We start from the raw sequence: 12,384 nt of genomic DNA, 5'->3' as shown, positions 1-12,384 counted from the left end.
TCATGCTAATCTGAAATGTGTTCATTTTTAAATGGGAGATTGTACTCATATTACGTCCTAATAAACCTTTAAAATGAAAAAAAAATTGAAATTTTGGAATTAATGAATTGATGTTTCAAATTTAATCCAAATCAAAGGTATCTGAGTTTTCATCCCTTTAAACCAAAACCGAATGTTACTGACATTACCCACCCTTCCACTGAGCAAAATTCATAATGATCAGTTAATTAGTTGCAGAATTTGCTTCACATGAATATATAAGCTTATACACATACCTAGCTTTATATATCTAAACAATAGGGATGGTCGAGTTGTATTTTCAAGAATAGTTACTTCCCTTGGCTTCTTGTAAACTGTTTTCAATAATCAATGAGAGATCAGCTTTCACAACTAAAAAAAATTTCATCTTTATAAAAAAACAAAAGTGATACATTGAAATGAATGGTTGCAGTTTTTGGTCGTTTTTATTATTACAAAGAAAATAATAATCTCATTGTTTCATTTGTTCGATTCACCTTTCACTGATAATTATAGTTTTTTTTAATAAATCTTGATTGTATTCTTATTGTAGAGGACATTAGCAGGTGTTGCCTGGTTGTAAAATATGTTTCAATATATTTTAATTTATGCAAGTTTCACATTTATTATTATACAGCCAATTCTCTTATTGATTATTATATTGTACCTAATATATAGTATTGATTTAAAAAAAAAAAGAAAAAAAAAAGACTTTGGTGTCATCAGCTAGAATTGAAACCAAAGCTTTTAGCTCTCCAGCATTATTTGCTGCACATCAAAACTTTACAAATTAACTGACTTAAACATAAATGTATATTTGTGCATATGTAAAGGATGCACTTTAGTTTTACTTATACCTGCTAGGTTTTAATTTTTTTTATTTTGACCTTTTTGCAGATTTTTTCTGGCCAAAAAATCAAATTGAATTCATTTCACATGTCTGAATTCCTTATATATCAAGTTTAAAGTCTGTAGACCAAAAATTGACAGAATAGTTTGGTAGAGATTGTTCTGCGCACACACATACAGACATGACCACTTATATATACACTAGTAGGGCTACCTGGCATTTCCGGGCCATATAAAAGAAGAAAATGAAGCTGTGATTGACTACACTTGTTAAATGATTTTTGTTTTGATTCAATTTTTTTTTTACTGTGCAATAATTTATATCAGTTTGAAATAGGTAAAACTTAAAAAAAAAAAACAGTACATTCTTTATGTTCATTTTGGTAAAAAAAAAAAAAAAAATCCACTGCTACGAATTTGAAACAGGGGCATGTGAGTAATAAGACATTTTAAGCAGTTTTGATTAAAAAAAAAAAATTTACTGAAGTAATATTCATGCATTTAATAATTCAACCCTCAGCTAAATCAATTTACCAAAAAAAAAAAGATTTCCTCTAATTATTTGTTTTAAACTCCAAGTAAATGACACATAATACAAAACAAAAAATATTTAAAGTCTTTTAACCCTATTTAAATGCAAAAGCTTACCAAAATGAACGTTTTCAAGAATATGTTAAAAATAAAAACGTAATGTCTGCCATAAGGTGGGCGCGAACATAAATGCAAAAAATTAATATTTTTCAGTCAACGTCCTAACCCATTGGACCACGCTGACAGCCATAGCATGATGTTGCAAATCTATGTATGTAAGCGATAAGCGGACGATGGCAATTAGATTCTGTGGTCGTTAAGGTAGAAAAAAAATGAATATTTCGTTCTAAATTTAACATATTATGCATTGGAGCCCCTGTCCCTTAAACAGTACCAAAATCATTTCTATCCATTTTGGATTTCAAAAGTTTTAGCAAGACATACAACCACACATACATACATACATTCACACTAACAGACATTTGCCTTTTATATAATAGAAGATAAATATTTTGTTGAGGATAGGTGTCTTTTATTGTTAAACAATATATTCTCAAGTTGGAAGCTATGGTAAACCTGCAGATATGACTAATTGATAAAATATTTTGTTACCCACTGACCTCCCAGACTGTGAATATTAGCAAGCCTCATTTCTCCATCTATTCTTAGCTAATCTGTCTGAGGCTTGTGTGACAAATGGTCGTAGCCCATTTGGGAATGTTGATCACTTTGTGCTGATATCACCATTCCACTGGCCAATAGTATCCTATCTAAAGATCCATCATTTAAACCCCTTGGCCTAATATTCACAGGTAACATGAATTGGAACAAATACATAGGAGACATTGCCAGGACTGCTGTAAGGAAGGTGGGCTCCGTCTATGGAGTTAGAAATCTTCTCATACCTGCCAGTATCCTATATCACTACAAAGCCAACAACCACTTATGCACTGTTGTTATATCTACACTGTTTCACCAACCACAAGCCTCTTCCTCTTAGACAGCGCCCAAAAAAGAACCTCTATTCTGATACCACATTGTCTATCAAGCTCCAGCCCCTGCCCCATCACTGCAATGTTGCATCTCTGTGTTTAATGCGATCTACTTAAAAGATGTCATCTTCACTGATGCCCCCTTAATGTAAATAACTCCGACCAACCTGTGAGTTGGCAAAATCCAACCCCTTCACTGTAGAGGTACCCAGATGCTGGAAAGCTTCCTGCTCTAATAGCTTCTTTCTTTGCAGAGAATGTTGCTTAATTGTTAAAATACTGACACCAAGAAACTAGATTTCTGATTTGCATCAATTTTGAGCGGTTATTGTTTAATTATTTACTTCAACACTTTTGGATATATTTGGCCTAAATTTTCGACATGCCTAGGGCTAGAGTAACAATTGACATAGATTTTCAAAAACTCTGCTCTTGTAGTTTTTAAGATTTTTATATTATACAAAAGTACACAAAATTAAAACAAAACTATAAAATATTTACTTTTTAATAACTTCAACATCTTTTAGTACTTTTTTAAGCAAATTTTAGGCACATATCCATAAACTAGTACTGCAATTGACACATCAATTTTCAATCATATTTTTTAATCAAGCTCAATTTGAGTTGGTATTCATCAATACCAGTACCCTACTTTCTCCGCATGGACACATTTGATATTCAAAAAATGTTATAAATCAACCACTATCTACCCTTTCAACTTTTAAAATTAATTTCCATCCACTTTGGTTAATAGTCATCACTAAAAAAAATGGGAAATTTTACAAAACTGAGGAATTTTTTGACCTCTTCCTTTTTGATGAGTAGCAGCTGTTTCCAGACCTTGTTTCAAAGTTGCAACAATATTATCAAATTGATGTTTTATAACCATTAAAAAGAAAGCGCTAACACAGACATTTTGTCAGTTTGCTATGTCAGATTTTCATGTTTGAAAAGAATAATCTTTGAAATTTCTGAATTTTTGGGGTGATGATTTTTGATAATTTGGATTATTTGGACTACTGTTTTATGACTAATATTCACACAACATTTTGGACGGTGTAACTTCATAATTTGTACTAAAATTATCCACAAAAACCTTTAGCGTAATGGATAAAGTACTAGGTTAAATTCAGTTGTCAGTAACTCTTTTAGAGGTTGACAGTTCAATCTTCTGTGCAGGTGATATAAAAAATGCAACCGCAAAATGAAATGTTTCGTTTGAAAGTGCAAATTCTCAAGTTTAACAAGATACATCTGAGGAAGGTTAAAGATTATATTAACCAAAACATGCGAATAACACTAAAGACGAGAACAATAGTCCAAATAAATCCAAACTACTTTTAAAAGTTTGATGCTGCCTTCATCAATAATGCGCGTATCAAAATCAAAGACGAGAGTAAGGTGCAATAACATTTCAACCTCAAATTTATTTCTAGCACACGCTGAATATAATGAGTATAATCTTAAGTATACATAAAAGGAATTAGGAACCAACAGTGATACAAATAGTACATATATTGCCTACTAGCAGATAGGGACCAGCCTTGCCTGGTTTTAAAATAAGCTTAAATATATTTTAATTTATGCAGATTTTGTATGTATTGTTACAGGACCAGTTCTCTGTTGAATATTTTATTGTACCTAATATAAAATACTAATTTCTAAAGTTAAAAAAAAAAAAAAAAAAAAAAAAAAAAAATGGAGTGCCATCAGCTAGAGTTGAAACCAAAACATTTTGCGCTCCAGCCATGTTCTCCACTGAGCTATCAGCAGATAGAGAAAAAAAATTTAAAAACTAAACCACTTTAAGTTATGAATGAATTTGTGCATACGCAAAAATAATAGAAATGTCGGTAAGTTGGAATGAACATTTTTGCATTTCAATTTGGCGACATATTTCCGTACGCATTATTCATCCATCCAAAGATTTTGTTATAAACCATCCACTGTGTATGACTGTTTCCTGGTAATTTCGATTTTATGTGACCAATAGTTTATCGATTAAATATTTTCATACATACGCACATACATACATACATACATCTGTTTTATTTATATATATAGATTTATTTATTACTTATGTGTTGTTGATTTGTAAGTTTTTTTTTTCATCTGCTGATCTATCTTTCTTCTGTTATGCAGTTATGAACCAGAACTTCATCCAGGCGTCACATATAAAATCAAACCACTGAAAGCCACATTAAAAATATTCTCCACAGGAAGCATAACTGTGACTGGTAAGAGACTGCCTTCATTTAACATTCACATGCACACTCGATTGAAATATTCACTGAGAAAATGTTCTATTAATCTGCATAGAACAATTATTGGTTCTGGTTTTGAAGGAAAGTCAGAAATTTCAGTATGTTTTCATTTTTGCTTTTTTTAAAAAAATTCTTTCTGAAAAGAAATGTTGTTCTAATGCAAAGAAAAATGTAACATCACAGGACAAAAAATAAATAAATAAATAAAACTGGGTCGGCATTTATTATCATTACTCTCCCATCTCGACACCATTTCAAAAGTTTCTTGCCGCCACATGTCCATCTAACCTGGTCGGTTTATCCTTCTGACCACACGTTGGCCACAGCCGGCCCATTCTCACCTTCACTTTACACGTCTATCTTTTTCAACCACATTCTTTTTTTTTTTTCTCCATAATTTTACACATTTGTCTCCTTCGGCATCAATATTTAAAATTTTTTTTTCTCTCCCCGACCACACTTGCCAATTTGCACATGCACCCAAATGCTGCTCCTGTTGCTAATACAATTGCTTGCCATCCATCCAACCTTTGGCTCTGCTGATTACTCTCAAATGTGCTATGTTACAAAAAGATTTATATCTTTTATGTGAAAAACATTGTAAATCATCAGTTGTGTTAAAAAGTACTTTTTTTGTCAAATGTTCATTACGGTTGTTTTATTTTAGTGGATGTGAAAAAAATTGCTTGAGACTAAATGTTGAAGAAATGGTGTGGACTTTCTTTTGTGTACAAATAATAAAATAAATGAATTTTTTTTTTATTTGTTGAACAAAACGCTGAAATATTAATTGAAATTAATAGGACAAACTCTGATTTATAAATTCTTTTATTTGGGTCTTTGTCATATGCCAGCATGATGGAAAGACGGACAACCTCAGTCTGTTTTCATTACTGATGCTTAGACTTTATATTTTATACATTTCAACTGACTCCCAGTTTCTTTCTCTTAGAAAACCTTTTCTAACATTTTCGATGACATCACTCTTCATGTGATTCATATCTTTTTCACTGCTTGTTTTCATCACGTGTTTTGTCACATTTGACCTTCTGAGCCCTTTAAACAGTCACCTATTAAGATTGCTCTTTAAATGTTTCCTGGACATCCTATATATTGTAAACGGAATATAACAATTCTTTTACACTACCTGAAATACGTAACCGTGAGGACAGACATGCTCTGTTGTATATTATATATAAATCTAATTTGAAAACCTAACCTTCTGACCTTGCTAGGCAACCATTTTCTCTTGAACTGTTCCAGTGTATTACAAACAGAAACTAACATTCATCTCAAACTACTTGAAATACCCAACCTTCAATGTACAATAATTTGAAATTTTATTGTAGAGATTTCCAGCCATGTAAATCAGTTGATTGTAATTTGATTGCAAATTGCTAATCAACAGTTATCTATAATATAAATCTCACCTATCTGTTTAAATGTATATATGTATGTTTGCATGTCTGCCTAAAACTTTCGACAGAGGGTACGGATTTTCATGAGATCAGTATCGGGCGACAACTATTGAAAAATTGGCTAAAAACATTAATACCTTCACCCTCAACTAGGCACTTTTCTATAAGGAGGGGTCACTTTTTGCCGATATTTTCTGAAGTCATCCCGATTGACTAGACTTAATTTAAACCTTCGCCACTTTCAGTTTGATGATGGGTGCAACGGCAAAGACGTCACATGTCTTTTTTTTTGTTTTTTTAATATTCTTTTCCTCCTTCGCTGTACAGGTTCAAACCTGCCTGCCTACTACCATTTTTTTTTTTTTTTTTTTTTGCTCAACGCACATCTCCAAACACCCGAGCAACACCGGGCACTCAGGCTAGTACAATCATAAATCATGATTAATTCACTGCATAACAAGTGGCATTCACCCAAGGTGAATTAAACTGGCTTTCTCCAAGGGAGAAAGTTTCTAGGAAGTATCAAATTCACAAGGAGTTTCCAGTTTCATGTATATCCTGATCTCCATAGATGATGACGTTAGGTCTTTGCATTTCTTGCAGGAAATTGTCGAGATTCTCTTACATGCAGCGCTTGATATTCCTAAAATGGTAATCCATCTAGTACTGACCAGGCTCAATGTTGCTTAACTTCTGTGATTTAATGAGAGTCTGTGTGTCAAGCGGATTATGTTGTGTATCCGCATGGGTCTTTTGTACTCTTGTGGTTGCCTTGATTTATGGCTTCATAACTTAATGAAACGTCTTCGTTTGCAGAATGTAAATTTGTGCAAAGAAATTATTTTCCTACAAATTCCTCTAAACAGAAAAACTAATTTAGATAAGAATGTTGTTTCTAAGGAGACCATTTATAAAATGTAAAAACTTCCTGGAAATCAGATAAAAATTCTACTGTGAAAATACTGCTTTGATCATCAAACATTTGTTAAGGTAACGATGCAAACAAGCAAGAAAGAGAGTTGCTCTTTCTGTAAATGCTCACAGGTATTAAGAAATATTAGAGTGACTGAATTAATATGAATAACTGAGAGATGAATGACTCGTTCAATTGCAAATCAGAACAAAACAGAAATTTGTTGAAGTCCAACTTAATCCCAAAATTAAGCTATATTATAACATGCATTTTGTCTTGTTAAAATATATAGGAAAAAAACAAAACATGGTGGTTGACAATTCCCTATATATTAGAAATACAAAAAAAGCTTTGATGTATGTACACATGACTGAACAAAAAGATTATATTCCAAAAATCAGGTCAATTGATCAAGTAGTTTTATTTTTATAAAGAAATTAATTTTTAAATGATAATGAGATTAATGAGAAATGATAGGCATTACGAGGTTGGTGTTGCAATTTTTAATTATTGTGCAGTTATTTACCCCTCTTTCTTCATGATGCCAACATGAGACAATCCGTTTTTGCTTTCTCATAAAATTTAATTTTCTTAGTTAAAAATAAAACTACTTGATTAATTTATGTGGTTTTTAGAATATGGCAATTTTATTTAGTCATGGTTATGTGCATCACAAAGGTTTAAGTGTATTTTTTGTTTTTTAATATAGGGGAAATTCTGGACAAGATTTAAAAAAAAAAAAATGTAGAAACATATTAATCAACAAAAAAAAAATGATAAAAATAACTCCTAGATAAAAGTCTTTCGATTCGCATTTTTTTTTATATAAAAACATCCTATGTAAATAAAAGAAATTTCTCTATATTAACGTGTTTTTTTAAAAATTTATATTCAACAGGGTTCATGAGAAATGTTTTTCTGTGGTTAAGGGCTACAAATTAGTCGCTAATTTACAGTTTTAAAATAACTTTCAAATTTTAAACTTTGAGATAAATGTCATTTTAAAACAATTTTTAAAAGATTAAAATGACTGAATTGTGTGCAATTCTAAATTAATCTGTTAGGCATTTATAGTTTGAATTAAAATCAAAAGTCAATTATTATGGTTCATCATTATAGTTTGAAAAAGTATGAATCTTTTACAACCATTCAAAATTTGGAAGGATTTAAACTGTCGAATATGTTGTGGGGACATAAACACCCTTAAAATCACTAAGATGGACTTATCCATTAGCCATATAAGCAACAAGTATAGACCGCTCAATGAGAGCTATTTGGATGTTGTATAAAGACGACTCGCCACAGATTTACTAATCTTCCTGTGTCATTAACCCTGTTCTGGATATAAATGTTCTTCGAATTCTCACCAGTCGCCGTGTTTTCCTACTTTCACCTTTCCCGACTCCACTACAGAATATTAAATAACTAGCAGGCCGCCCAGCATTGCCCAGTCATAAAATATACACACATATCATATTTTAATACAGAAACTAAGGCATGTGCATGCAAGTATTGTTTTTTCTAAACAGTTCTCTTCTTGTAAGTAAAAAACAAAAAAAAAATATACTCAAACTGAAATTGAAACCAAAACCTAGACATTGAGTCAAGTACGATGAACATTATACCAGCTTGACACGATATTTACAAAGTGTTTTTAAAAAATCTTATTCTCGACATAAAGAAGCTGCCATGTTTCTCAACTGCACATGCGCAGTCATGAAGCAGTTGACAAACAGATAAAAATCTGACGATCCCATGTACCAATTTGTTAATTTTGATCCCTTAGCAGCCCTTTTTTCCGAATGAAAATGGATTAAAGTTTTCCACATGTCTGAATATCCTACATACCCATATTGTCACTTTTATAGGTTTGATGGTTTGAAATTCTTAGCAACTCGCCACGTATTGGAAGTTTTTAAAACCTATTTACAGCCAATAATTTGATGAAAATACTGCATTACCATAACAGAAACGCACATTTGTTTAAAATTGCTTGTCTTAATAATAAACGAGTTTTTATTTTCTTTTCTTTTATTTGCGGACTGTTATCTTCATCTTCATAGTTGTTGTCTCACAATGTTTCAGCCAACTATTCCTCTGGCCGTCGTCAGGTGGGTAACTGCAACAAGGAATGCTGAAGTTGTTGTCGTCTCTCCAACTATGGAAGGCAGTAATTACTGAGGATACAATTAAGAGACTCGGCATTCTTATCCTGTCGCGGTTAACCACTTGACAAAGACCAGAGGAATAGTTGGCCGAAACGTTGTGAAACAACAATTATGAAAATGAGAATAACAGTTCGCAATTAAATAAATATATACAAATTACTCATCTCAAAGGATTCCAATAATAAAATTTTTTTTTTTCTTGTTCCATTTCAGCTCCATGTGTTGCAAATGTCCAGGAAGCCATAGAACAGATTTACTCCCTTTTAACCGACTACAAAATGGAAAAACGAGATCCATCCGGACAAGAGGTGTTCGTGAACAAGTATATCTATCCACATCTATCACCTTCACACAATGCAGCTCTAGATTCTGGCAGCTCTTCCTCGGAAGATTTTGACAGCGACGTTAGTCAAGACTGAAATGATTTTTTAGCCTCTTTTTGAACTATTTACGTGGAAAAAAAAAAGAAAAAAAAAAGAGGATAATATTTAGTAAAAAAAACAAAAAACAAAGACGCTGCAGCAATACTGGATTATTTCATGTTTCATCATAATACCTCTGACAACCATTTTTCAATTTTTTTAAAATTTTTTAATTTTTTTAAAAAAATCTTCATCTAGCCATTTGTTCCCATTAACCTGTGCTCTTTTGGATGTAAACAATGTGTGTATGTGTATAAGGATCACACATATTTGGATTCTTTAATCTATTGTTCTTATCTTGAGTATTATTGTCAATGCTTCGTTTGATGTAACCTCTGATTTTCTTTAAGTGTATCGTATCAAACTCTTGAATCTTTTTGTTGAACTCTGGAATCTGCATGGAATTTCAAACAGAACCGTTTATTTAAGCCACAGTGGTACCATGCTCTTGTTCCATCAGCCGTGACAGAGTAGAAGTTTTAAGTAATTCACGATTGTAGTTTTTGATTGAAGAGTAACTTTTACAACTGAATTTTATCCGTTATGCCACATCCATGTTTCGGACAATTCTAGTATGAATTTTAGGAGCCTTAATCCTATTTTTATTCTAGATGTAAATACCATTATTTATTATAACATATTACTACAAATTATTACTGTATATAATTTTTTTTTTCTACCTACTTATAACTATATATCTATTATCATCATTAGTTTGAAATCCTGTGCAAATTCCCGAGTTTGACAAGATACACCAGAAAGATTGTGACAGTAGTACTCAAGATGAGAACAGCAGTCAGAAGAATCCAAATAATACGAATAATCAATCCTTATAAAAAAAAAATTCAGAACCGTAACAAGGATTACAGGTTACCATTTTTCTTGAAATCTTTTTTTTTTTTTTTTTAAAACATCATTCTCCTGCAAGCTGGCGGCTCACTTTTTTATACTGATCAATTGCAGACCCCCCCTTCCCCTTTTTATTATATGAAAAAAAAAAAAAAAACAGAATTGCACCCCCCACTCCTCCCAGTCATCCAAACATGACGTTCTATATTAAAAGGCCAATTCATTGTGCAAGTTGGAGCATTTTTCAGAATGTTTCGAACTCAGATATTTAAAAATATTAACTTAAATTATCATTAAATAAGCATCCATGAAAAAAATTAGTTCTTCATTCATTTTATAGTATGAAAATATTAGTTTTTATGTTTTTTATTTAAAAGTAAATTAAATTTTGTTTTTAATACCTTTTAAAATAATTGGTAGTATTCGTTAAAAAAAAAAAAAAAAAATTTAAATAAAATATTTGTTGTTGGAAATAACGACCTACACATATTTTGTACATCAAATATTATTTGAACACAACATGGAAGGAGAAACATTTGGAATAGCTATGTAATTCTCCAGTTCAGTTGCACCACCGTGAATTGGCCTTTGCTCTTGAACGCCTTGCTCTGTGCACTTAATTTCAATGTACTGCATGCAATTGTATGAGGATAGATCTAAAAAAAAAAAGAAAAAAAAAGAAAAGACACACAGGAAAGGGCATATCGAAAGAGTTGTGAAGGGGAGTACAACTATTTTTTACACACAATAGAAGTAATAAAAAAAACAAAAAACAAAAGATGATGGCAGGTAGAGAAGACCTTTAAAAAAAATAGCTTTCTCTTTCGCCTTTCAAAACAAAACAACAAAAGACGTTTTTGATAAACACTTCATACACTTCATTTTATTGTTTTTAGTTTTGTAACAGAACGGTGTTACACATTTCCCTCCTGTAGTTTCCCCTTCTTTGTAATGCTCAACAACTCTGACCAGTTTCTTTCAAGCAGTTCTTTTTTGCCAATGTTTCTAGTTTGTTTGTATTTGTCATTTGTAAATGTCCCATGTCTGCATGTGAAAGAGAAATTTGTCGGAATATTTGTATTACTAATAACTCTACCTCTTGTAAGTAAAGTCATCCGTCAGTTTCACTTGGCTTCTTTTTTTTCTTTAATTATTTAACACCTGTTGAGAAATAAGTCCAAGTTTATGATTATGTGGTTACTATATATTATTATTTTTTTCTTGGAATCGTTTGAGATGAGTAATTTGTATATTTATTTATTTATTTGCGGACTGTTATCCTCATCTTCATAGTTGGCGTTGTTTCACCATGTTTTGGCCAACTATTTCTCTGGTCTTCTTCAGGTGATAACCACGATGGAATAGGGATGCTGAGTCTCTTAACTGTATCCTCAGTAATTACTGCCTTCCATAGTTGTTGTCTCACCACGTTTTTGCCAACTATTTCTCTTTCAATCCTACCCAAAGCAGGCCAGAGGATTAGTGGGCCAAAATGTGCTGAGACAACAACTATGGAAGGCAGTAATTACTCGGGATACAGTTATGGTTAACCACCTGAAAAAGGTCAGAGGAATAGTTGGCCGAAACGGGGTGAAACAACAACTATGGAGATGAGGATAATAGTTTACAAATAAAATAAATATACAAATTCCTCATCTCAAAGGATTCCAATAAAAAAAATGAAAATAATATATCGTACCATTTGGTATGAACCCAATGATGGAAAACCAGATAAGATTTATAAAACCCAAAAATCCAACCTTGATCTCCCTTCGGGGCTCATGGCGCAATACATAGACGTGTTAAATCTCTACTGTTCCAGGTGAGCATTGTCTGAAGATAGCGGTTTCAATCCTACCCAAAGCCAGCCAGAGGATTAGTTGGCCAAAAGCGTGGTGAGACTACAACAACTATGGAAGGCAGTAATTACTGAGGATACAGTTAAGAGACTCGACATTCT

The 12,384-nt window shown here is 32.0% G+C and overlaps 1 protein-coding gene across 1 annotated transcript in view; it reads left to right on the top strand.

Annotated features, from left to right (window-relative positions):
• The window catches only part of LOC145295885 (TATA box-binding protein-like 1), an 80,655-nt gene extending 70,173 nt beyond the window's left edge, over positions 1–10,482 (top strand). Inside the window, exons 4-5 of the mRNA XM_080141637.1 lie at positions 4,533–4,627; positions 9,367–10,482. Of these exons, the coding sequence (XP_079997763.1) occupies positions 4,533–4,627; positions 9,367–9,572 (301 nt within the window). The 3' untranslated portion in view covers positions 9,573–10,482. The remainder of the gene's footprint in view (positions 1–4,532; positions 4,628–9,366) is intronic.
• The last annotated feature ends 1,902 nt before the right edge of the window (positions 10,483–12,384 follow it).

This window comes from Euprymna scolopes, chromosome 16, assembly GCF_053919585.1.
Source record: "Euprymna scolopes isolate OS-2025 chromosome 16, ASM5391958v1, whole genome shotgun sequence".
In the NCBI taxonomy this organism is placed as follows: domain Eukaryota; kingdom Metazoa; phylum Mollusca; class Cephalopoda; order Sepiida; family Sepiolidae; genus Euprymna; species Euprymna scolopes.
The sequence above is the reverse complement of the archived record's forward strand: the minus strand, read 5'-3'. Positions and strand labels throughout refer to the sequence as shown.